At 46.5% G+C, this 26720-nt stretch overlaps 1 protein-coding gene and 1 long non-coding RNA gene across 3 annotated transcripts in view; one reads left to right on the top strand and one right to left on the bottom strand.

Annotated features, from left to right (window-relative positions):
* The first annotated feature begins 885 nt into the window (after positions 1–885).
* The window catches only part of LOC144147153 (inactive peptidyl-prolyl cis-trans isomerase FKBP6-like), a 41473-nt gene continuing 15638 nt past the window's right edge, over positions 886–26720 (top strand). The window contains exons 1-5 of one of the 2 annotated variants that reach the window (XM_077679225.1): positions 886–1069; positions 1523–1578; positions 8828–8961; positions 13290–13542; positions 18664–18876. In XM_077679225.1, the coding sequence (XP_077535351.1) occupies positions 1036–1069; positions 1523–1578; positions 8828–8961; positions 13290–13542; positions 18664–18876 (690 nt within the window). In that variant the 5' untranslated portion in view covers positions 886–1035. Of the gene's footprint in view, positions 1070–1147; positions 1349–1522; positions 1579–8827; positions 8962–13289; positions 13543–18663; positions 18877–26720 lie in introns of those variants that run through there. The other variant, XM_077679227.1, reaches the window with a different exon arrangement.
* Positions 9659–10578, bottom strand: LOC144147154 (uncharacterized). Its single transcript, XR_013317835.1, has 3 exons — positions 10344–10578; positions 9875–9974; positions 9659–9770 (listed from the first exon to the last, which is right to left on the bottom strand). It is a non-coding gene; the product is annotated as an uncharacterized LOC144147154 (long non-coding RNA).

A 26720-nucleotide genomic window follows, 5' to 3' on the forward strand; every position in this document is an offset into this window, starting at 1 on the left:
AGTATTTCAAACAGTCTGCGTGGTCTGTGAAATTAAACGGTATTTCAAACAGACTGTGTGGCCTGTGAAAATCCACACGAAGAGCATTGAAAAGCCCTTGAATTTTCGCCGTATAAACCAGCGTCAACGCTTAAAGTAACATTCAGCAGATCTACCGTGCCCTTGAATGTTCTGTGGTAGTTTGTGCAGTCTTCCTTAAAAAAAGTGGTGGGGATAACCTTCCTCTGTTGTGTTTCTATGTGCACAGTTCTGTAAACCTGGAACAACATTTTGGCGATTTGTAATTTGACAAGAAAGCATTTGAATTAAATGGAAGATTTAACCTCGGCCATAACTAGAGTATGGTCCTTTGGCCATAATGATGTACTGGTGTTACCTTTGGCGAGGCTTCCACTTAAATGAAACTGGCTGTAACATAGCCTCCTGTAAAGGCGTTATACAGGGGGCTATGGCTGTACGGTCTGCTGCACATTTTGTGACATTTTGATAGAGGGCCAAGAAGAACTTTTTATTCGAAAGGCAGGACCTCTGGTCATGACGGGGAAAGGGGGGCGGGGCACATTTTTTTAATACTTGAAGCAGTAGGCACATTGAAGCCTTCGAGGGAACAATACTTTGTGGCTAATACAAGTGGAGGAATGCTTTTAGTGTATTTTGACGAATTTGCCAGTCGTTTTGCGGAAGGAATAGGGGCCAACTCGCGTGTTTTTGGGGTGTACTAGCGTCACTAAATAAGCCTTTATTTAGTGACGCTAGGGTGTACGTAACGTACGATAAGATACGCAGTCACTTTGAGGGAGGGGGGTAGGACCTGACTTTCGTATCTATCTCCCAGGCCTGCTTTTTCTTCCGTAAATTTCCCTGTAAGCGACAAACAGAACGGCGAGACCTTGAGTCTTTGCCCGACACCTCAACCAGGCTGAATCCCACGTGTTCCCCGCAGCGTCGATCGGTGTGCAATTAACGACGCCCGCGAATGCTTTCGCACGTAAAAGGCTCCACGATGGGGTGCTGGTACCAGAGACGCTAAGTGTGATGTTGGCGTTACGGCGAAGTAATCGGAACGCAGGTACCAGAGCTCATGCTGAGACGACGAGTCGCTCGCCCCGCAGGGTGCGGCTTTCCTGCACAGCTCTCTGTCGTCACGTGACTCATCTCGGCCAATACCACCGCAGCGCTTGAGGAGGACTTGCGAGAAGTTGAGCACGCAGCGGGAACGGAGAAGGGGTTCTAGCGGGTGGTTCGTGCCGGCGTGGTGTATAGTTTAGCCTTGGCGTTTTTAGCAACGCGCAACTGTTAATCCACTGCTGCCACGAATTCTTGTCGCACCCGTTTCAGCGGAGCACAGGTAGGGGCACGCGGATTAATCGGCGCGTTCCGGGCATTGATAGTTTTCCCGACGAAGAGATTAGGGTTAACAAGGTCCCGTTGTTCATCTGTACTATGTACGGCGTCGGGGGTGAAGTTCGTTATCAGAGCGTCGCATCTATGAAGGGTTGTACTCCTTGACTCCTTGTTCCAGTGAACTGCGCTATGGCGATGGAACTGGTCACCGACGACGGAGGCGTTCTAAAGCAGGTGAGTGTGTTGCGGGGTGTTTTTTTTTTTCCCTCGCCGACGTTAGTCACGATCCGATGGTAGGCCTACCAACCGCCATGAGGTGAACGAGTTCGTCTCCCTTCGAGCTTTTCGGCTGGAGCCGTCCGTATATACCTTAATCCGGTCCTGCTGAATGTCGCATTACAAGCGTTCTAGGCGTATCCGTTTCTCTTTTATTTGAGAGCTAGCAAACCACGTTACGTGCGAAACCAAATGAAACTGCGTTTCTAACGTTCCTGTATCTAGGTCGCACGCGCGTAGCGTTCCGAGCGGGCAGCACAGACCCGCAGTAGTCTAGACACCCGAAGCCTCATATTGCCTTGCATATGCATCGCATTTACTACTTCCGCATTAGCCATGGCGGGGATAGTTGCCCATGCGTCCTCGCGCAGGCGTTCGATGTCGGCGTCCATTTAACTACCGTTACCGAACGCCGATCTCGGTGGCCAACAGCCTCCTTGATTGTGACACCGGTGCGCTGGCGGTCTGTTGGTGAAAACGTTTAGAAAAGAAAGGAAGGGAGTTGGGTTAACAAGTGGAACAATGGGGGTGGCCATTCAAAAAAAAAAATTCCCCGTGCAGCAGCGTTGAGAGCAGCTTAACTTTACAGCGGCGGCACAAATTTTTTTCTTTTAGATGCGGAGCATCTCATGCTCGGGGCTATGTCCCTCCCTCCCTTGTCGTTGTCCGCCGTCCGCACACCCACTGCGCATGCCTGGCCAGGCACCACTGATGATGATTGGGGCAGGATGCCCCTAGGGATTGGCCAACCAAAGAATCCATCACGAGATAAAGATAGCTTCGCGTTCAACCACTGTCGCCATCTTCCCGTAGGGGAACCCTGAGTACCACACCCCCACTGCGCATGCCTGGCCAGGCACCGCTGATGATAATTGGGGCAGGATGCCCCTGGATTGGACAACCAAAAAATCCATCACGAGATAGCTTTGCGTTCAACCACTGTCGTCATTTTCCCGTAGGGGAACCCTGAGTAGTATGCGAGGCATTCCTCCTCTCCTCTCCGACTCTCCTCTCTGGCATTCCTCCTCTCCTCTCCGAAGCTCTTCTCCTCTCCGGGATCGCGCAACGAATGGCAACACCTGCGGCTCGCCGCACGATAATGCAAAGCAGCTTAGGGTTAGAGACGTGACGGTAGCCGCTGCATACTCTGCTAGGGGCGCCACTGCCAGCGCTGGTTCGGAAGTACACGATGCTTTATTCACCGTGAAATCAATCAATTTAAGCTAAACTTGTGATTCTTGTGCCAAAACGTGTGTTTGAACGACGTTTGTAATGGCATCATAAGAACAGGTCTTCCAGCTAAACTTGGTGTAGAGCGCAGACTTGCTTACTGTTTGTCAACCTAGATGGCGCCACCACACCGCGGCAAGCCTGTGACCATATTTAAACCTGGCTGTTTTTGTTCTTGGAGAAAATAATCGCTTCGTGAAACATGGTGCTCGCTTGACAAATATATGGGCGCATAAGACTTGCGTCAATCGGCCAGTGTTGTCTGAGACAACTCCAAAGTTCTGCAATGCTGTGCATCTAAACCAATTGCATAGTGCGCGCGGTACCAACAGAAGTACGCATCGGTACTTCTATGTTTACGCGTGCTTTTGTAACTTCCACTGTTTGTCCCACCATTCTTACTGATATGAAAAGAATGTGCCCTAAATTAAAGCGCAAATGGCTCGTTCGGCAAGCTTTTATAAGCTCTGCCTAATTTGCGTTTGCTTTTGCCGGCCTCTGCCAATTGCAGAGCTGGCTTGTATGACATCATAGCTTCTGTTACGGGAAATGAGTTGGTGCGTAGCATAACCGTTCCCTTTTTTCCCTTATTATAGATGGTTTGCACTGACGTCAACGTAGCTGCCATGTTTATGACCCTCAAGCACGGTGAAAGGCTGCACACTTATCTGGTGCTCTTATCTTTGGGAGCGCTGAAAAAGCTAGAAGTGGGTCACAAGAAAAGGTTGTGAAGACGTCATGTGCAAGCTATGTATACAGCTAATATTGAGTGAAGTTTACATTAAAAGTGCTGTCAGCGTGATTCTAAGAGAGGCAATCTTTTGAATGAATCAAACTTGCATTTTGTCTTCACGGCCCCCTTAAAGGTTGCGTCTTTGCTTTTGGCTTAATAATATAATTCCCCAGTGTTGAGACTGCTGGCAGGTGTCCCCAAACACATCAACTTGTGGGACACACTGTGAGCCCTTTATGGGGCCAGGGTCCCCTGGGATAAAGTGATTCGAAACAAACAATAATAAAACAAAAAATTGCAGCAAAACAGTGAGTTGTCAATGCACTGCTAGCACAACGTGATGGCTGCCGCACCACACTTCGCAGCCTGTTCGGGCATGCTTTGCCTCCTCATCATTACTTTAGAGAGAACTGTCGTGTTGTCCCCTGTGCGATTGCCTTGTATGGTTGGATTGTCGCCTTTGATTGGTCCGTTTGTCTCGTGTTGAGAATTCTTTCAGAGGCAGTTGGGTTGGTCAGCATTCTTGCTCTGTCCCAAATGGCTTTGAGCCTAGCGGAGAATTTTGAGCTTCTGCCAGGCTGGCAAGTGACCATGTTAAATGGGAAAAAACGTGACAACCCGCTCGTATTCATAGCCGCTACGTTAATGTGTCGCAACATGCGAACACGGTGACAGCCGTTGCGCTGCCCTTGACTGCCTATTTGAAGCCTTCATCCCGTTGCTCATTGCATCGCCTTGCTGTGGAGGCCTGTCTCTTGCTGCTCCCGTTCATTCCAAGTGGGCGAGGGGAGGGAGTGAGTTAGTCGAGAATGCAGCAGTTGCAGGAAGCGCGCAAGCTTTGTTGCGTGGTAGTGTTTCACGTTGGCAGTTCCAGCAGCGTACTTGGTTCACGTTGTTGGTGGTAGGATAAGACCAGTAAAACATTTTTTATTGCATATGGGAGGAGGCTTGAAAAAAAGGCGTTGTGGCATGCTGGACCAAATTTTACCCTGGAACTTTTCCATTGTGATTGATTTCTCAAGCTGCCTCGTGCGATTGGCAGCACTTGCAGTGAATCTCAATAGACCACGAAAATTTAACCCTCCAGAACACTTACGATGCCCCATTGCATGCGGGCCCAGGCTTCCTTAATTTCACACGTAGGTTGATTGGGTTGACAAGCTGGTGCCAATCGTTTGCGTCAAAGTTCTCAGTGACGATTGAGGAAATGATATTTAGGCAAAATATGCCCGATTGTCGCTTCAAAGTTCTTGGCACTTGTTGCTTTGCCTGTTGAGACAGTTCATGTGTAGCTCTTTGTCAGCAGACTGTTGTGCTGCTGAGTTTCAGTTTACATACAATCTGCGGGAAAAAAAAAGAACATTGTATTCAAATTCTGGGACGGTAATAATTGTGCATAAAGGATATCAGGTTTATTTTTAAGGGGGGGGGGGGGTGCTATATTTTCGTGTAGTAATGCCATGCCCTATAGGGCGTGGCAACCTTGCAGTGGCTTTGGCAAGCCTAAGTTCACTTTAGCAGCATTCGCTCGTTATGCACACATTGATGCAAGCATACTTTTTACAGCCCGGAAGGGTGGTTGTCAGACAAAACCATTGGCACTAAGAGACCTACCGTATTTAAAAATGTGAAAATTTCTGTGGCAAAGTAGGGGTGCGGATAATACGCAGGTTTTTTTTCCCCTTAGTGCAGCTTGACGGCAATGCGTGTTGGGCCATGAAGCTCCTACGCAGATGCAGTAACACGACTAAGCCTTCCATGGCAGCGATTGTGCACAGCGTATAAGGGCAAGGAAGAAAAAACAAGGATGAGCGCACTCTATCAACAACTAAAGTTTAATCGCAGTGCCTAGAGTTGCGTCCGACGGAAGCCAAAATTGAAAACTAGAGTTACGTCCGATGGAACCCAGAATTGAAAACTATAGTTACGTCCGACGGAACTTTAATAAGCCAGTTTCTAGGCTTACGTCCGACGGAACCCAGGATTGAAAACTGGAGTTACGTCCGACGGAACTTTAGGCCAATGTTTTGAGTTACGTCCGTAAAGCACAAAAACAAAAATTACAGCTAACGGCACCGGTTACCGTGACGCTCTCTACATGTGTAATCTATATGCAACATGATTGAAATGGTCGCTTGTACGATAAATTACGTCAAATTCGGAAACACAAATGCTGCTGCTTTACGCCCAAACCGGTTCAGAATGAGTAAAGCATAGGTAACGTTCGACAGCGCCGACTCCTCGTCGGTTGAGTGGTCAGGAGCGTGATATAAGCGCCCACACTACTGCAGCGATGTGGGTTCGAATCCCAGCTGGGTTGATGGAGTTTTTTTTTAATTAAAGGATTAACATTTTTCTGTACTAGTCTACGTACACTTTTTTCCATATCCAACACATGTAAGCGAAGGAGGAGACAGGAATTAACAAAATTGGACCTCGTGCAGAGGCGCAGTGCCAGTTTGTAGCATCTGCAGTTTGCCGAAAACAAATTTACGTGGTCCAATAGTCTTTTAACAAATGTAATTAATAGGGTATAGGCATCGGTTAATATTTTAACCCAATTAATCAGCTGTCTTTATGCATCGATTATTCGGTTGTGTTGGTTTGGAAGAACAAATGATCAAAAATAATTATGTAGTAGCAGAAATAAGATCAATATGCTCATACACTTGTTCACACACATTTAGGTCATCGTCACAGCGCATGATGTGGGCGAGACGCTTCTCAGCTCATTCGTCACACACGTTTCTAGAATCGGGAACATCAGCACCCGCCGTGACTGCAGATGGCGCCGATTAATCGCGCCTTGCTTACTACAGAAATAGTTTATGCAACTGTGAAATGGTATAATATACCCGCCGCGGTGGCTCAGTGGCTAAGGCGTTGCGCTGCTGAGCACGAGGTCGCGGGTTCGATTCCCGGCCGCGGCGGCTGCTTTTCTGATGGAGGCGAAAAGCAAAAACGCCCGTGTGTACGAGATTTCGGCGCACGATAAAGATCCCCAGGTGGTCAGAATTAATCCGGAGCCCTCCACTACGGCGCGCCTCATCGCCTGCGTTGCGTCGGCGCGTTAAACCCCACAATCAATCAAATCAAATGGTATAATATGGCCCACTCGTTTTCTGTGTATATTTGTAGTTTTTATTCAAAATTTTGCCGTGTGGAATGAAGATATACGAGTTCAGAGGTACACGAACAGTCGACTTCGTGTAGGAAGTTTAAGAGTTATTGATGAAATATTATTGAGTTTTCTCACCAGCTTAAACCGGTTAAAACAATTAATCGTGGCTAAAGCATTAATCGATTAATTGAAAGGTTAATCGACCAATAACCTACCCCTAATAATAAATAATTCATTAGCGGTAATAAAGCGAATGTCCTGGCAGTCATTTTTTTCTTCACAGAAAAAAAAAAGAAATGTCGATAAATTTTACTGGCTGACTAATGAAAAAAGTAAGGAGGTTCTATTTTGTTAATTCCCGTCTTCTCCTTTGCTTGCATGTGTTGGATATGGAAAGAAATGTACGTGGACTAGTACAGAAAAATTTGAATCTTTTAATTAAAAAAAAAAAAAAAAAACTTCATCAACCGAGCTGGGGTTCGAACCCAGATCTTTGCAGTAGGGTGGGCGCTTATATCACGCTCCTGGCCACTCGACTGACGGTGAACCGGCGCTGTCGAACATGTTACCTATGGTTTACTGATTCCGAACCGGTTTTGCCGTAAAGCAGCAACATTTGTGTTTTCGAGTTTGACGTCGCGTATCTTACAAGCGACCATTTCAGTAATTGGTCGACTCAATTTCCCAGTCCTGGACGGTCTGCAGGCGATCCAAGGACTGCGTTCGGACCAGAAGTCCGATAGGAATACATGGGAAAATCAAACACGTCGGATCGCGTCTCGGGCAGTTCGCCGATGATCCACGACTGATAATCTAGGAACCTCAATGTTGCGTATGGATTACACATTTAGAGTGTCACGGTATTTGGTGCCGTTAGCTGCCAATTTTTTTGTGCTTTACGTTACGCCGTACGTAACTCAAAACATTGGCCGAAGTTCCGTCGGACCAGGACTCTTGTCGGACGTAACTTTAGTTTTCAATTTTGGGTTACGTCGTATGTAACTCTAGACACTGCAAATTTTAATTGTGAATTGTGACTTTTGCCTTGCAGTCAGGGTCTGTCAACATAGTATGTGATGTGTTGCTTGAACACTAGCTTTGGTGCAGCCTTTCTTGTATCAAATGTGCAGGCAATACATGAGGATTTTTTTTTCTTTCCCGGTGGGCGGAAAGTGGGGGTGCGGATTATATGCAGGGGCAGGCTATACGCGCAAAAATACGGTACTCGGCATTGGTTTAGCAAGGGATGCCGCTTTGCCGCCAGCTCACAGTTTCACTCGCGCTTCAGCTCACTAAGATCACTAAACTGGGTTATTAGAGGCCATACCAACAGTTCGCACAAACTGCGAATGAATACATGAACTGGTGGCTTCCATAAGTGAATAGGATAAGTTGCCGAATGATGTTGTGTCAGTTATGTCTGATGATGCGTTCTCGTGTTTGCAACGTGTTCTCTGTGGTCATGCTTGGTTTTAGCTTGTGTGTAATAATTTAAATCATATTTCTGTTGGCATGTTTTCTGTATGCCTACACTTTCTGGGTACAGCAGATGCTATGATAAATACATAAAATAAATGAACTGATAGGGTACCCGTGGTAGTTTATCGCGGCGTGATTGTCCTGGAAAAAAAAAACATTCCATGCTTAGGATCTGCTTTTGCCAATACTTTTAATGGAAGGGCCCCTGAGAGCTAAACCGAGTGCGTTATTGCCTTCCCGGGTGAACATATTTTTTTCTAGCTGGATTATTGAACCAGAAATTTGTGCTAGCTAGAAATAGGGATAATTTTTAGCTATAAACTCAGTTTCTAGCTCATTTTAGCTGGATTGAAATTTTGTTCCGTCTGGTACTTCCAGCTAGTATTTGTCAGTTGCCTGCGTTGCGTCGGCGCGTTAAACCCTACACTCAATCAATCAATAGTATTTGTCAGTCCAGCTGGAAGAAGAAAAAAACTGCAAGCTGGAAATAATTGTCTCTAGCTAGACTAAGATTTTCATTTTTTCAAATTACCAGAGGTGGATTCCAGCTGGAATCTATAAATCTAGTCAGAAATGGAGCTGGGAATTACGAATCCCTGCCAGAAATGCTTTTTCCATTTTCACGGGGGTTGCTGTGCGCTCAGGTGATCAAGGAAGGAACGGGCCCTTGTGTTCAAGAGAGCAGCTTTGTCATCTTCCACTACAACGCCTACCTGGGCGAGGACAGCCCCGAGCCTTTCGACTCCACCTGGCTGAGGAACCAGCCGCACCGGGCCAGGTAGTAACGCTCGCTTTCTCTCCTGACGGGCGCGTTTGTTCATCCGGCACCGCTTTGAACCCAGAGTTTTTCAGTGTACACCAGTTGTGAGGCTGCTTTCGAATGCGGGCCGCATGGGCCCCCCGACCTGCTTGGTTGAAGCCGAAGGAGCAAGTGCCTGGGCGCGCCGCTTTGGGAGGAAAAACCGAACTTCGTTGAGCATTTACTTAACAACACGGTCGGGTGCCAGAAATGTCACGTCTGCTGGCTGGAAATCGCACCATTCTCAGCAGGAAAAAATGCGACTTCTAACTGGAAATCACCCTTTTTTTTCTGGAAATACTGTTATTTCCAGCCAGAATGGTGGTAGCTTACCAGCTGGAAATTGCTTTATTCTTGCTGGTTCTACAACGCTTTCTGGCTGGAAATTGATTGTTTTCTTGCTGGATTGTGCACCACCTTCCAGCGAGAAATCACTTCTTTCATGCTGAATTCTTCTCCATTCCCAGCCAGAAATCACCTTTTTGTTTTTTTTGCCAAGTTTTGCAGTAGCAGACATACCAAATTTAATTTTTATGAACAGCATTCTGACCTGAAGTTTGTAGTAGACGCCAAAACACTTTCAGCATTTCCGAATAAAAGAACTTCTGTGTGGGCTTTTGTGCCCCGAAACACTAACACAGAGGCCAGATTGAAAATTTAAAACTATATTGTCGTTCCGTATATTACATATTTTCAGCCTTGTCACTTGTGTACCCAGAACGTCCGCAGGGGCCGGAATCTCCACCTTCTTTGGGTAAATGGTCCAGGTTTCCCATGATTCAGGTAGCCTATGAAAAATAAAGCATCATGAGAAACCGCGATATCAAGTGATTTTGTGAGCTTTGCACAACTGCCGATCAGACCATTTCCATCTTTTTATGTGCTTGCTTACCAGAGTTCTCGATTCCACTTTTTGGTCCTTCGACCCGCAGTCTTCTAGGTTGCAAGCCTCGTGTACCACATTCTGCAACGTAGACGTTCCCTCACAGATACTAGAAAAAACAGAGGAAAAAGCGAGTTCACCTCGTAACATAATATGACATGTGACTGTCTGCTGCACTTCAATTGTTGACGGCGGCGCACCGCTCGTGCATTAATTACGCCGTGTTTATTAAAATACACGCCGACGTCTGAAACGCACTACTAAGGTCTTCGACAGCTACTCACGTACACAGGCCACCCAGTCGAACTTCAGCGAGGCCCAATGCAGTGTTTTTACGAGAGCGCCACACGTGGTGCTAAGTCGATGCAATGATCAAGACTACGTTATGGCTATAAGCGTGCACGCATTTTGATTCGCTTTACACACTGAAGAAATCTACAAGCTCAGATTAAAAAAATCAATATGAATATGCACTTACCTATATTTGGTAGTATCAGTGTTGAACGGTATGCAGTCCATTGTTGCACCACATCGTTTTCTGGGCATTTCACTTTGTTATCGACAAGTGACGCGAATAACGCGAGAGCGATCCTGTCAACGTCTTCCACGAACAGCAAAAGCTCGCTCAAAACCGCTGTAGAGAAAAGAATTAAATACACTGTCAAAAGTTTAGCCCAAAAGAGGACGTAAAACATGCTGCAGCCACGTCCGGGCCTCTGCACAGTGCACGTACGCCAACAGGGAGCGGTCAAACACGTTTTAGGTGTGTGAAATGGCGTCCGGCACAGGCGCGCGAAAATGTAGTCCGTGCACAATTAAAACAATTTTGAAGACATTGTTGCTTTTTAGTTTGGGATCGCTTATTGTTGAAGTGTTTTACTTACGTATTAAAGCGATTAGCACACTTTTTTATGTTACGCATTTTGAAAGTTAAAAAAGTGCTACAACGCTCATTTCCAGGAGCACCTTCGGCTGGGGCTGGAAATATCTTTTTCAGCCAGAATTGGGAATTCCGCCTCCAGCTGGAAACCCTTTCCGGCCAGGTCACAAATTTCCAGAGAGAAAAAAAAAAAACTGTTCTGGCTGGAAATCGATATTTCTCGCTGGGAAGGTTACTCTACCAGCGGGAAGTTGATATTCACAGCTGGCACTGGAAAATTATGCTAGAAATGTGGCTGGAAATGCTCATTTCCAGCAAGAATATGCAGTCCATTTTCATGTGGGTGTGGTTTGCTACTACTTTCTTCTCGGGGCAACCACACACAGCAACCCCCGCTGCCCGCATTTGTGCCGCGTGCACTGCATGGGCATGTTTCCGCCACATTGCATGCCGTCGTCAAAACGAGGGCCTCACCTCGCACCACGCTACATGAATGTTTTGAAGGTCTCTGAATCGAATGTGATTTGACTCGAATGACACCTGTGAGCTGGTTACACGACGTTTTTCAAAGGCATTTGGTTGGAAAGGAATGCGAGTCAAGGGAGCACGACAACTGACCTTTGAGAATCTCGGAGGCTTTTAAAACGCGAGCGTTTTCTACTCGCACGCAGTTTCTGCGTGCCATTTACAAAATAATTGTTTACAAGTAAAACTTGGTACGAAAAAGGTTTTGTTTTTGTTTACAATCTATGTTGGTGCTCTCAACAGCGGCGCTGCAAGGAAAAAGGGGAAAAAAATGCCTATTTTGTGCATGTTGTGCTTGTTTACAAAGGTTATGAACAATTTTAGCTTTTTTTTTTGTTTTCGTCTGACATTGAAATTTTTTCGCCAAGTTGTGAGAACGAAATTGGGCAGCGGTGGCGGCACCAAAGCATGGCGGGTGAATGCAGAATCATTCAGCTGCCTTTGAGAATCGTCGTTTAGATTGGCGGAACTCCTTCCAGTTCGAATGACATTACAAATTTCGAAGGCTATTCAGCTTAAATCTCCTTTCAAATACTCGTGTAGCTTGTATTAGGAAAAACGTAATGAGAACGCTCGGTACTTGTTGTTACTAATGGTGCTACCAATACAAAGAAAACTAGGCACATCTCACGCATGTGAACTAGCAGAGTTGTTGAATCCCGTGGCTGCAATCCATGAAGCCCCTGTTGCATTGGGATTACAAACACTACTGCCAAGCATCAAGGCAGACCGTTCTCCTGCATGTATAGTGAACCATTGCCTGGCTCACCAACCCAACGTCGTGGTAGGGTTTAACCCTTCCAACCCAAATGGTTTGGCAGGGTTAACCAAAAGGTTTAAACCTTTGAGCATCAAATTTTTTTGCCAAATGTGATCCCCGGAGGTCGATTTTTTTTATTGCTGATTTAAAATTTTTTAGACAAATCTATTTCGGGAAAAAAATGCCGTAATTTTTTTAAGGTGACGATGCAGTGTCAAAAAATTGTTTGTGCGTTTCATACACGTGGCTAAAAAAAAAAGAGTTCTAAAAAAGTTTCACGAGCGCAAGAAGCTTGGGGAGGAGTGCAAGAAGTGCATCCGTTTTGTGGGCACAAGAAGTGGGAGGCTCTCGGAGGATGAAATCAAAACTAGCCGCTGCGAGCTCGCACGTGACCGGATGCGCAAGCGAAAGCCGGCGCACCCCTGTAGTGAAGCGTAAAGGAAGAAAAGGGAAGAGTCATCGGTGCAAGAAAGAATCTTCACATATTTCCGCATTGTGGCAGCAGCACATGCCAAGTGAGAGAAATAATCGATAAAGGTGTGCTTTTTAAACACACAAGCGATGACATATATGTACGTCATTGAAAGGGATAGAGGGGCAGAAAAGCTTCAAAGCAAGTTGGCCCATATGTCCGGTAGATTAAAGCATTGTGAGCACAATTATAACTCGCATGCCGTTTTGGGATATATTTTCCTTGTAAAAGGGTGTGCATTAGAATGAAGTAAATATGGTAGACCGAGTGAATGTTTTCCAGCTTGTGGCGAAGCTGCCTTTAATGCAGCTCGTTTTTAAAGTGAAAGCAAATTTCTTGTGGGACCAGTGGCATCTTGTCAAAAAAAGCTAATGCATTTCCCCATGACCGTTTGGCTGGCACAAGAGATGTGATAAGATCATCTCTGGACACACAGCGCAGACGTGAAATCGGCCTTCCACTGTGTCAAAACGGTTAGTGCTTGGAAATAGAGGAAAAGGAACGATTGTAGATAGGACAGTATACACGGATCGGTCGTGAAGAAGGAGAACAATGGTGTACACCTTTATCTCGTAAACTACGTATCGGTATGCGTTTTGATCGTTTGCAGATGTGTTTACTTAGTGCACGAAAAATCGTCGTGTAGGTCCGTTCTTCGATAGTTTGACGATCAATTGGACTGACTTTCAGTGAAGGTTGGAGGCACTTTTAGCTTTCGCGCTTCTCCTCGCAACTTTCGTTAAGGAAAGGATCGACGGTTCTTCTCTCCCCCTCTCCACTTTGACAGCATGGACACCGTGCTGGTGCGCGGCCTGGCCCTGGCGCTGATGGGCATGCGCAAAGACGAGCAGTGCCGGGTGCTGGTGTCGCCCGAGTACGCTTTTGGCGCCCTGGGCTGCCCGCCCCGCATTCCGCCGGCTGCCACGCTCCTCTACGAGGTCACGCTGCTCAACTTTGTCCAGCTGGAGGGTGACGTGAACGAGCTGCAGGGCTACCGGCGGCGGGATTTCAAGCGGTTGGACTTCGAAACGCTCGTGGAGGTGAGGCAGGCCCGCACGGTTCCGGCCCACTCATTTCATTCGTTTATTCATTCATTCACTTCATTCGTGCGTCTAACTGTGAGCCCTGTTCGGGCTATTACAGGAGCGGAGAATAAAAAAATCGGCTGGTTGCCTCTCTGCTCTGTTTGCTGAAAATTTTGTTGAAAGACAGTGCTGCATTTGCACGACTCTAAAGCGCCCCCGATAGTAATGCACAGGTTAGTTTGATGAGGTCATGAAATCAAACTGAAATCAGTTTGCAAAAATACCATCTATACTTTTTGAAGTTAGAGGACTAATTACCTGAAACTTGCAATCAGCATTATTAACTAATTACGTTTAAGTCAGTGTGATCAGAAATGTCGATTCTGTGCAGGGAAGCTATTAGATTATTGCGTTATATTCTTTAGGCATAAAGAAAGAACAAGAAAAGTTTCACCTTCCTTTCGAAATCGGAAATAGTTTCATGTCAAAAAGAAAGGGAAACTTTTCTTTCTTTTTGGATACCTAAAGTTTATTTCTAGGGTTGTCACCTGCCCGGTTTTGGACCAGCCCGACCGGTTTCTTAAACAGCGGGCCGGTTCCCGGTCCATACTTGAAACCGGCCGTCATTGGCCGTTTTTTTGGCCCTCGTGCAGTAGTTATGCCCGTTTTGGCGTCTTATAAGCGTCAATTCAGCAACGAAGACGGTAAAGATGTGTCCGGAAGCTGTGCAAAGACATGCGAGCAGAGAAAATATGCGGGCGAGCGCGCTGCCTGAGATGGAGGGGGACCTAAGGGAGGAACAAAACAACAAAATGCTGCCTCCGCAGTCAGCAAATTGGTTACTTTTCAGTGAAGCGCATACAGAGCAATAACCGAGCTCTCAATCAATTTCAGTACAAAGGTTATGTTGATTCCTCTCTAAGAAAACGCTACAATAAATGGCACTGCATGTCAAAAACATGGCGTCTTTTTTTCAACGCAAATTGTACACCGTTTTTTTTTTTTTTTTTTTTCGGGGGAAGGTGGCAACCCTAGAAATAAAGCAACGATCAAATAGCTTCCTTTGCAGAGAATAGACCTTCCTGGTCATGCTGAGATAAAAATGTTGTTGAGTTCTTGCCTAATTAGTTAATTAATCTTCCTGGAGTGGCTTTGTGAAGGTAATTAGTCAGGTAACTCAAAAAGCATAGAAGAGATCTTTAATCTGATTTAAGTTTTGTTATTAGGTTAGTTAAATACATAAAATCTCATAATTTGAATAAATTTGGCCCGTAAACAACAAAAATAGTTGTACTTGCCACGTCCGCTCGTAAGACCTTTAAACGGAGTTGTTATTGCTATAGAGGTTACCCATTCTCATTTGTTTGCAACAGTAGCAAAGGGGGAATATATTTCACGCGCCCTTTTCTTTCACTGCAAGGCAAAGTGACAGTGTTTGGGTGCACGGTAGCCAGCAGGCGTGAAGAGAATGATGTAGACTGCATTTTCGCTGCAAACAGTTGCCAAAGTGGCAGCAAGAGCTGTGCCACGTCAATGCAATGCAGTTCAAGTATTATTGCTACCAGTTTGCTTGATGCCAGTATGCTTGGCATCAAGGACATTCGAAGCTTCAAACATTTTGCGAATAGTGTTGGCTGCTTGACATGATTCGGAGCACCGTTTTACCGTTCAAGGTATTCGGTTACTCGAAAGTTGCGCGTAATGGAGCAAAAGCTGGCTCTGCCATACGGAAAGCAAAATTTCCAGTTGCATGGCATGCCATGCCTTGTCTTGGGTTGGCTTTTTCGTGTGACATCTAAGCTATGCGAGGATGCCTAACGCATGTAAGCCTTGCGTGAAAGTGTAAAATTGACGAGCCGAAAAGAAGTTTTTTCTCAATATAATACGACATTAGGCACTAATCAAATACTCATTGGCGAGGCTTGTAGTGAGGTGCTGATCATTCTAAACACTGGCAAGCCCATGTGGTAACTTGGCCAGCAGCTCCATTCAAGCCATGAAGGACGTTACTAAAGAAACTCGAGGGAAGAACTTTCAAGTTTCTTACTGCAGCTGTGGTGACGTAATGTGGGCAGTGGTGACAATGTGGTGGGTTAGTGCTAAAAACGCGGTTATCAGCTGTGTGAACTGCACGTTAGTGCTGAACAAATGCAATCAAACTGAACCAGAGGCCCCACTACAATCACCCAGTCGTGTTCCTGGCGGCGGCTTGGGTTGGCAGCAGTTAATTGCGCAAACATGGTTCTGTGACGTCGTAAAGAAATCCCCGTAGAGTTTCTGGAGATTTGCCACTGCTCCCATTGGTTTCCCTAATATTTCCATTGTTTGATTGAAGTTTGCAATAAAGTTGATGTCATTGTTTTCGCTACGAGGCAGTCTTTTTATTGAACGTGCGTTTTGTCTGCATGGACGCTGTAAAATAGCTGTTGGAGCTCTTTAGCCAGCATGTGACCGTGTCTGTTGTCCGCATTGCACCGAGAAGTGTAAGAATGAGGCCTTGGTTATCGGAAATGGTGCACGGCGAATTAAATGAAAATATTTCATGTGTAAAAACGTGCTTCTGAAGGGATGTAAACACGGATAAAAAAAGAGGGGGGGGGGGCTTCATTGGAAGGGGATGCCCTCCTTCGAAGGTGATCTACATGGCCTATTAGTGTTGCAAACGTGAGAGGCTCTATATGCCCTTCGTACTCATCTTCATGACCTGGCATTGCTGACGACTTTAGATGCGGCAAATGTGAATTAATATAGGGTTTGGAGGAGGTGCGAGAAATCAGTTCTGGAGGGATTAGAAAAGGAAGTTTGCAGTTAAGGCAGAAAGTTGGGCTAGTTGGTATCTGACTGCATTTTACTTGCGAAAAAGAGACGCGGACGAAAAAGAAGTACACAGGACACTTGCTAGTGTCCTGTCTACCGTATAATGCGGAATATAGGTCGAGGCGGAATATAGGTCGACCCCCTTACCTTGTAGCCGAAAAAATGAAAAAAAAAAAAAATAATTAGGTACCAACCATTGTTTTATTGAGACTATAACTTGTTTTGTCTCAGATTACTCATTTAAACCTGTCTGAAGCATCGTCGGACGACTGCTTCTGGCTCGCTGTCGCCCACACACCAGGTCGTCCTCGGTGCAGTCCAGGGAATGGCTTATGCAGCACTTCTTCAACACTCGCAAGACCATGTCATCGTGAAGCGAGTGCAAAGCATGGGACACTCGTGTGCAGACCGGAGCGACAGCCAGTCTGTGCAGGTGGTCAGCAAACATCTTGGGGTATCCATTCGTAGAGACACCGCTCGACGCTAGCGGACACAATTTGCCCCTTTGTACAGCAGCACGGGTGCACAGAGCAGGGCCCATGAAACGAGGCCTTTCGAGCGTTGCATACCGAGAGCTGCCCCTTCAGCTAATGCTGCTAGCAACACTTCTTTTGGTGATACCGAACTGGCGTAAGGTGGACACGTCATTGGCCTTGGAAAACCCCCAACTTTTCTTTTAAACGCTGCTGTAAACTGGCACCAAGTGCCTAAACTGATTTTGAGCAAGAAGAAAATAGCACGCACACATTCGCCGACAGCGAGAGAAGCAACGAAACAAAGATGGCATCGAGTCTGATTGATGGTGGTGGCGATGGTGCCTTTGGGGTTTGGATGGGCTCGATGGGCTGCCCGGTCGCCAGATGACAACTGCCAGTGACTGCAATATAGGTCGAGGGGTGACTCTTCTGCTTCTCTTTTTCACTAGTAAATGCAGGAAGTTTGCACGAAGGAGAAGCACAACTTAAAAGGTGAGAGCATTGTGCGAATAAATGCGGTGGTAAAAATTCACTGCAAATTGAACATTTTTAAATAAGAACATCTTTGCTTTGGTGTGTATGTACATCGTGGCACTGATCACCTATCTTGTCTGATTTTTTTTGTACACATGCTTGAGACATGATGGCAAAGCAATGGAACATAAGTGTAGAGGCTTAGACGATGCTGAGTTACTCGTGATCACGGTGATGTTAGGTGCGAAATGTGGTTGGGATGAGCTCTGTGCTGTTTGATCCCCCTCGGTGCTGAGGTGGAGGTGAGGGCTGGAAAAGTGATTTGATCTTGGTGTGAAGTTGAAGCTGGTGAGCCTCCTGTGGGCCTCTTGTTGAACAGTTGGAGAGTGGAGTTCGAGGCAAACATTCCTGCCCTCTCTTAAAATTAAAAAAAATTCACAGCATATCCACGGGGTGAATGATGATGAGTGGGCGAAGCTCCTGAGGGGAAGTCATCGGTAAAACCGTGACTCTTCAGTGAAACAACGCCCACTACATCTGTGTCCGAACGTAACGTCTAGAAAGTCTCGCTTAAACCGCGCGTCGGCACCTTGGGGCTGAGCTCGCCTGATGCGTTTTGCAGACGCCTCACGAGCTCTCACTGCATCGGGGTCTGCCTGCCGATACGCGCGCTTTCTCGCCGCTTCCCGTTCTCTGACGTTTTGGAGATCCTCTTCGCGCCGCAGCCGTGCCGCTTCGCGTACGGCAGGGTCCTCGCGCCGTTGCCGTGACGCTTGGGCCTCTCGTTCTGGAACGCTGGGATCTTGGCGGCGGCGTTGCGCAGCCAGACGACACGCTTCGGCCTCCCGCTCTCGTACGGCAGGATCTTGGCGGCGGCGTTGCGCAGCTTCACGGAGCGCTTCTGCCTCGCGGGCTCGCACATCTGCAGCCTTATCCATCGGGCGACTCCGAGCGCGTGCCAACAGCGAACGGATTTTATTACAACGCTCCCCGCCATCTAGTAAACAATCCAAAAACTAAACTAGAGGTAGCCACGCCATCTAGTAAACAATCCAAGATCTAAACTAGAGGTGGCTACATACATACGTCGAGGATGGACAGACCCACGCCCTAAGGAGCTTCGCCCCTAAAAAAAAAACAAGACAATGAATCTACACGGTCGACATCACACAGAGGCCAGGGTGTTACTAATGAAAGATCGAGCGATTGAGGAGGTGGCGTCGTCGTAGAGGAGACAAGTGTGCCCAGTTTTAAGTTTTATCCTCAGTGCAGAGAATGTGTGTACGGTACATAACCGCAAGAATTTTTGCTTACACAGCGATGGATGTGCGTGCGAGCTGTTGCTCTGGCTCAAACGTGTTATGTGCAGATGTGCGGCCGCGCGCACCGCAACGGCAACCGGCTGTTCGACGTCGGTGACCACCATGCGGCGTCCTCGTGCTACAACGCTGCTATCCGGGCCCTGACGAGCGCGCTGTCGCCCAGACAGTGCCGCGATGACCACCCGCTCAGCACGCAGCTCCTGGTCAAGCTGTACGCCAACATGGCGCTGTGCGCACTGCGTTCGCAGAACTGGGAGCAGGTGAGTGCCAGTTGGGCGTGACAGCGTGATTGCATACCTGCCAGGTTTCCCGAATTGTCCGGGAGACTCCCGAATTTTAATGGTTCTGTACGATTGTACGACCGAAACGACAATCTCCCGAATATGCACCCGTGTCTGGCCTAACCTTTCCCCCTGTCCGGCCACATTCCACCGCAGCTACCTGACAATCCAATTCAACACCAATTGACATCGTTACCAGTAAGGAGCTTAAAAAGCATCGGGACGGCCATTCGCGCAAGTGGAATGGATCAGTACCACAGAAATGCTGAATGCGAGGGGCGGTTCAGCATAGTAAAGAAAAATTGCACTCCGTTCCATGCATCCATGCCTGACACAACCCTCGGTCGCGTTCTCTTGGCGAAGTGTCGCGGGAGCGGACATGGTTACGCTCGAAAGTATTCCCAGGACTTCCCGAAAATGGCGGCGTCAGCCACGTCGAAGATTTAGCAGATGACCAGTGGTGTAGCTTGTTAGTAGTTTGGACGAAACAGTTCAGTTCCTGCTCTGCTCTAACTAAATTAAACATTCATGTAAATTATACGATTTTGTTGCTACTAATTTTTCGATCGCCCCCGGTCTGATCTTCCTAATGCCATCCCGGCGAACCTGACATGTGATTGGATTGTACTGTGATTGCATTGTATATTCTTTATAGCAAAAGCAGGGTGTCTAGCGACCGGGAAAAACTGGGGAAACCATGGAACTGTCGGGAAAACGTTATCTACCGAAAAAAAAAACAAAAAAAAAACGGGGAATTGTCAGCGGATATTGTCAAAATACCAACCCAGTCAGGAAGATGACCTGAAAACTTGATAGAGGGAGAAGTGAATAAATTCTACCTGGAATGGAGTATGGACTCCTCTGCTCACCCAAATCAATGCAGAGGGAACAAGCGGCCAATGCAGACAAATCCAGTCCAAGCCAGTGGGGCAGGTAGCAGGGCCAGGGTTGGCAAGTTTGGCCCGGGAAAGTTTGTCTGGAGACCTCATTTGTCTACAACCTCGAGGGGTGCGCGCTGGGTGTGCGATTTTGTGGTTTCTGTCCTCAATCTTCTGTCTGAACACCTTCCATCGAAGCTGTGTTTGCGTTGTGCTTCCACTAGTGAAGTCCCTCAGTGACGATGTCACTGGCAAAAAAGTGCTCCTTTAGTAAACGAGACTGGACGAATCCGAACGGATTAAGGAGACAGAAGTGCAAGTTAAGTCGGATGTTGAGAAAAACAAGAAAAGTGTGGCTGGTGTTGTCAATGAACTAGAGGAAAAGAACCTAAGTAGGCTGCTTAGATAATCGCCAACAGAAGCCAGTCTCCTGCAAAGAGTGACGCTCTTAATTAAAAAGTAAGATGTGTGCTTCGAGAGCCCTTGTGCAATGGCTGACCCTCTTAGACAGCAAGAACAGATTTGTGTTTGCATAGACCTTGTGCAATGATAGACACTCGTGTCAGCAGCTCTAATTTGTGGTGAATAATTTACGCTTGCGCCCTGTGAATAAAACAATGCTTTGTGTTCTATGCTAATGCTCTTACATAAGTCGCCACATCTACTGCAGTCGGGGAGTTTTACCTGAAATTGTCGGGGAAAACCTGGAAAAGTCGGGGAATTTTAATATAGTAATTTGCTAGGCACCCTGGAAGAAAGCTTTCTTAGTGGGACTGATAAGCGTCCTGCCAGAAAACTAATGCATTTCCCCATAGAACGGTTGGTCGACCAAAAAAGCTGCGGTACGATTTCTGGACACACAGTGTGTGCGTGAAATTGGTCTTCCATCATGTCAAAATGGTTACGTGAAAATCGCGAAAAAGGTGTGCTTCTAGATGAGACAGTACACACATACGTCAGAAAGGAGAAGTACAGTAGTATACCTTTATCTCATAAACCACGTATCAATATACAGATACGCTCGAATCCCTTTACAACGAAATTGATGGGACGTGCGAAAAATTTTGTGGAAGCGGGACTTCGTTGGGACGAAACCTGCCCCAACCCACCACGGAAGAACAAGAAAAATGGCCCCATTTATTATCGGCTTCATTCACAGCATAATGCGATGTTTAGGAAAAGGTGTGGCGATCAATGACGTGTTTATTTGGATAACAAGCATACCAATGGTTCTCTGCTTTTTACCTGCTTGTAAAGGGCGCGTTACCCGGAGGGGGGGGGGGGGGGGGGGTTTGAAGAAATGCAGTCGCAAAACATATTGCTGTGCAACAAGGCATATCCACCGAGAACTGATTACTTGCATGTAACTACTAGGCTGTCGGAAGCCCCCACTCTCGCTTAGGGCAGCAGAAATGCCGTTTTCTTATCCTCTGAGTGGACACGGCGGCCACTGACCTTGGTAGGCAAGCCATGACTGCGCGCTTGCATTAATCGTAACTGTGTACTCGCGACTGAGATGGGATGACGCGGGCTCAAGTTTAAACACGAAAACATTATTTTTGCTTTTGACTTTGAAGAATTGAGGAAGGAAAACTGCAAGGACAGCTGCTCACTATGCATACATAATGGCACCGCGCCAGCTGCAGAGCATATTCACGCGATTTCAACTGGGTACGGATTGTCTGTAGCTCCGTCTTGACGAACCAGGTCCTGGACATCGTGCCGCTGCTTCCAGGCATACACGTGCGAGAATAGGATGCTGCTGCGATGAAAACAATGACTGTATGTTATTGTGTTGGGAAACCTGGCTAGCTTAACTCTTTCGCTACCACACCTATCAAAATCGATCAATTTGATCGATACTTTGGGAGCGCCTTTTCATAGCGTTCCAGGCGTTTCTCGAACAAGTAAAGCTGTTCGGAGTTAGATTAGAAAATGGCCTTTCAAAACCAGTTTTGTTTTCATTTTTGCAACGGAAACGTAATTTTTGACACGCTTTTGAATCACCTGGGTGTGGAAAAGGGGCGTGGTCATCGTGCGTCACTGCTTCCAACGAAGAATGTGTGCCACTCGTAATTACTCTGCACCAGCGTTTGTTTTTTGCTATCAGGGCGTGAATGGTGAACTAGCAAAGGATTTTCAATCGTCAGGTTCGCGCTCTGACAGTAATAATCCCAGAAATCGGCTGAAAATGTCAAGCAGTGCCTGGTTGCAAAGCTACTTTATGATTTTAGGCAGTTTTATTGCCTTTGCGAACATTGTTCTAAGTTCTGTGGTAGTTATACTTACCCCAGCGCCATTCGCAAACAGTTTACAACAGTTTCGGTTTTGTTTCTGCATCGCAAAATTCATATTTAGCGCTACTACGCAGTTACCCAACTTCAAGGCTACCTGCCATGGCGCCTGGAGCGTCTGCGACAGATCCTTTAACAAAGCACGGCGCTCCTGATTTCCCCCTACCCTAACCCGATTTGTGCGATAAGAACTTCAGATCCAAGTCAAAAGATCACACCCAGTCGCCAGATATCTGTTCCACCGAGGACAGCGCTTCAAACCGGCCTTACTCTGCCAGCTGTTTGCCTTCCAGTTTCGTTTCCATGCGAGGGTATATCCGGGTGTCTGATGTTGCTGCTTAGTTGAACTGTCTATTCGGACGGAGTCTCCGATAAGTTTTTGTACTGTTTCATTTGAAAAATGTGAGGTGGCGCTGCAATAGAGGAGGCTCGTTGTGCTGATCTTTTTCATCGCGCAGCTGCTACTCGGCCAAAGATCGCAGTGCTTGATTCTAGCTTATCGTACCTTATTTTTGCGAGCAAGGCTACAATTACGAGTAAGAAGATGATAATAAAGCTCAGCTTGATGTTTTGAGGGATAACTGACCGTGAACGACAACAAGCACCAGCCACGACATTCCGTTTTCAACTTCATGCATGTTTTTTTCCGCATCGCGTGCTTGTTGTCCCAAATATAGTGCTCGCTGTAAATGCAGTCAGTCATTAACAAGATGTTTTTACGTTATGGGGGGGCAAATTGGTGCCTCTGATAATGTCAAACCACCAGATTTATTCCAGGGAACCACCCGAAATTGCACATTTTGAATTGGAGGTTGGGCTTCACCGCAAGACCCGAGCACCGTGCGTGCTATCATTTTTTTTAATATCTGACAAACTGTTCTGCGCAAGTCGACATTTTTTCTAGGGCGTGTTTTTGAAATCTTTCCCTACAAAATGTATATTCTAATGTTTTTCTACTACCGGTGGTTTGATATACACAACTCCTTTTTTATCATTTTTTTCGACAACTTGACAAAAATTTTGATTTTGATATTTTTTTTACAACTATGATATATACAAACTTTTAAAAAACTGGTGTTATTGGAAAGGCCGTTAATAATCTGCATTTTGTGTTCCTGCAATTAGTGCCTAACCATTTTTTAGCAGGAAAAAAAAGTTTTCTTGGACCCCTAAAAATTGGTCAATTTTCCGGCGGTAACGAAAGAGTTGTTAGTTAGTTACCTGCGCCTCACGTAAAGACGGCCAGCCACATCGTTGTCACCAGAAAACAATAGCGTCCATCTGTGAGTTTGTTTTTGTTTATGGGTGGTAGTGTGGACACGTGGCGCACGTTTTCAGTCAAGCTAAGCACCGCCTGAATGTATAAGAAGGTACAGATAGCTGGCATCATGCTCATTATATTGTAAAATTCAAACCCAGCCCCAATGAGTGAAAATTTTGTTTAAGCGAAAGCAAACCAGACAAATGGTTTGTTGTGGCAAGGACTTTGTTGCATTGACTTCTATGGCTGGCCGACAGGGAATTGGAATTATTTTGTTAAAGCGGAGTTTTTTTGTAGCGGAGTTCAACTGTAGATCATTTGTAGATGCATTTACCTTGTTTGCAAAAAAGTTCTTCGGATGTGATTTGGGTCTTCGATTGAATGTGCTTTCAGCAAAGGTTGGCTACACTTTTATCTTTCGCACTTCTCTCAGTTTACTTTAGGAAGAGATGGTATTTCTTTTTTGCTGTAATTGGTGCAGTAATGAATTTTCTCCTCTGGGGTTGATTTCGCCTCTAATGTACTACCGATGTCCCCTCTTTCCTTTGCTGTCACTGATGAATAGATATGTGGGGATGCTGTATCCTAGCTTGTTTCAGAGATCACAATTCCTGCCACATGCATCTCAGAACAGTAAAACTTGATGCCAATATGCTTGGCAGTCGTCGGGGGCGTTGTTGGGTTTAGTATAGGTGACATAAAGGCTTTGTCTGTGTTACGTACGATGAAGTGTATAAAATGGCATGTGGTTAATATGCTTTAGCTCACTTGTAGTTCACTGCACATGAGTTGTTCCGCTGTGTAGCAAGGCAAGTGCCATCTGGATTGTAAAATGGAAAACGCAGATAAACCAGTTGCGTGTTGGCCTAAGAAGGGGTGCCAAGGCAGGCTCTGTTTCCACGAATTTCGAGTTTCTCTTGTGGAATGGGCATAAGTAGGGGTGTGCGAATATTCGAAACTTCGAATATTCGATTCGAATTTTTTGGTATTCGATTCGATTCGAACGACACTTTTATGGTTCGAAATATTCGAACCACCCAAAACTAAAAAAAAAAAAATTCAGAGCGTGTCTCAGCAGCAAAATCGCGAAGCATATACACGGCGAACGGTACGTGCTTTCGCAGACTGTATCGGTGTTTATTCGTAGTTACAGTGGACTCTCGATGATACGATTCTGGGGGTGCGAATTTCGGGATGATACGAATTTCCGAAAAGTCCCGGCGAAATTGCATTGTTCACAATGGGAAAAATTTCGGCTGTTACGAACGGACCTGGGCGGCCCGGCGGAAGATATGAACGAGCCGGCGAGGCACCCGACTGCCGAACAAGCAAGTGACGGATCTCGCTCCCCTGTTTGTCACTTTCTCCAGAAACGGCCGGGCTGTTGTTTTCTGCTCGCGAAAACGCTCTGCGCACGCCCAACGCGCGCTGACACCGCCGGAAAACCACCCCCACGCTGTGCGCGGCGCGGCCAGCGGCGTCAACATGGCGTCGGCTTCAGCCGTGAAGTGCCGCGGGCGCTCAAGCGACCGTTTCTAATCGCTCTTTAAAATGCGGCTCAAGGGAGACACGAAGTTGCTAATGCGGTAAAGGAGCTGATAATGCACGCGAAAACGGTACTATAAAACATCATCTACGCCGCTAGAAAGCGCCCGTAAAATATTTGCCGGGGTGCTAAGCCTAACCATCTCCGGCAGAGCCAAGCCGGCTGTCTCGATCTCATCGCAAGTAGTCAGGCCCCTCCATTCTGCCGCGCGCGTCGTGGGTCATTTTCTGACCGATGTAGGCGCTACTGCGGGCGCGAAATCGTCGATGCGGGCGTGAAAATACAGCGCTCGCAGAGCCGAGGTGAGCGAATCGCGTGCAAAAACGCACCATGCGGTTCACACTTGACTGTTGCGGCGTGTAGCGAGCTTGGGCACAGCGAGTGAGGAGACGAGCGCGAAGCTTCACGTGCTCCAGAAAGGACTGCTTTGCGACATGGGGGTTAAAAAAAGCAGAAAAAATCATGAATTTCTTCACGCGAAAGTAAGAGAAGAAATAAACGAAAACTATTTTCAGCGCTCAATGTTTTGGTCTGCGTTGGTTCATACGAATTTCGGATGATACGAATATTTTTCGCGGTCCCGCGAGATTAGTATCATCGAGATTTTACTGTATCAGCGCACGGCAATGTGCACGGGCTCGGGCATGCCAGCCACTAGTGTCTCAAGTGAGCGGCTGCTTTCGGTATCTGGTGGAGTCGTGAGGAGCAGGAGGTTGTCACTGCTCCCCAAACATGTCGAGCAGTTAACCTTTCTCCATGTTAACATTTAAGTGAGTGCAGACCTTAACCTGTTGAGTGCAATGGTATTGTGTAATTCCTAATTTTACTTTGTATGATTTGTTGTGCAATAAAGTTGCACTTTTTGTGTCTCTAGATGGTGAAAACTTTAATTTTACAAAAAACAATAAGTATTTGTATTCGAAAAATATTCGATTCGATTCGAACTTTGTTTTTATTATTCGAATTCGCTTCGATATTAAAAAATTGATATTCGCACACCCCTAGGCATAAGAGATATAAAAAAGCACAAACAAGGAGGGGACTTTCAGGAAAGGACGGGGGCTGAGTTGGTCTCCAACGTCGCTTGTCCCCATCCGACGTTGTCAATGTATGTAGTGGCCCTGCAAACCTTAGCGATGAGGAGGCCTAACTGGGACCTAGTCATGCGGCGGTGCTTAGTAATTGTGGCAGTTTCTTGTGTCGTGTGAGAGCTGGAAGAGGGCACTAATGGGACGGAGGAGAAATTACACTGGGATGCTGGCCTTTCTTTGCGATTGGTTGAGATTATCTCCTTCACATAGCAATTACTACAATTATCTGTGTGTGTGTGTGTGCACGCTTGCACGCCGCATGCGGCGTGCAAGCGTGCACACATGAGCAAGGAAAATTCTATCTCTCTCTTGGATGAAGGGGTGTGTGCTTCCCATGCTGCAGCAGCTGGGAAGGCGTGTTCCAGTGAGCCAGCTAAGCGCGGCATTGAAACTGGGATTAATAGCCATGCTCGGTATTTGAAGGGGCCACAATGACAGAATGCAAGTTTGGTTCATTTGAAAGGTTTCCTCGTTAGAGTAGCGCTGACACTGCTTTTAATGAAGAATTCACTAAAATAAGTGGTATTGTGAGGAAAACAGGCGATAAATATGTGGCACTTAAGGTACTTTTCTGCATCGAACTCGGGACGTATTGTGGGCAGCCCGTTGCAATTGGCTGAGGCCGGCAAAATCTAATTTGAATAAGCAGGGATAATAAGTTTGCAGAGTAAGCTATTTTTGCTTAAATTTACTACTGCGCATTCTTTTTTCTAGCAATTCGAATGGTGGGACAGACGGGATACGAATGAACAC

This window comes from Haemaphysalis longicornis, unplaced genomic scaffold, assembly GCF_048455015.1.
Source record: "Haemaphysalis longicornis isolate Haplotype H1 unplaced genomic scaffold, Haemaphysalis longicornis Haplotype H1 scaffold_7, whole genome shotgun sequence".
NCBI classification, from domain to species: Eukaryota; Metazoa; Arthropoda; class Arachnida; order Ixodida; family Ixodidae; genus Haemaphysalis; species Haemaphysalis longicornis.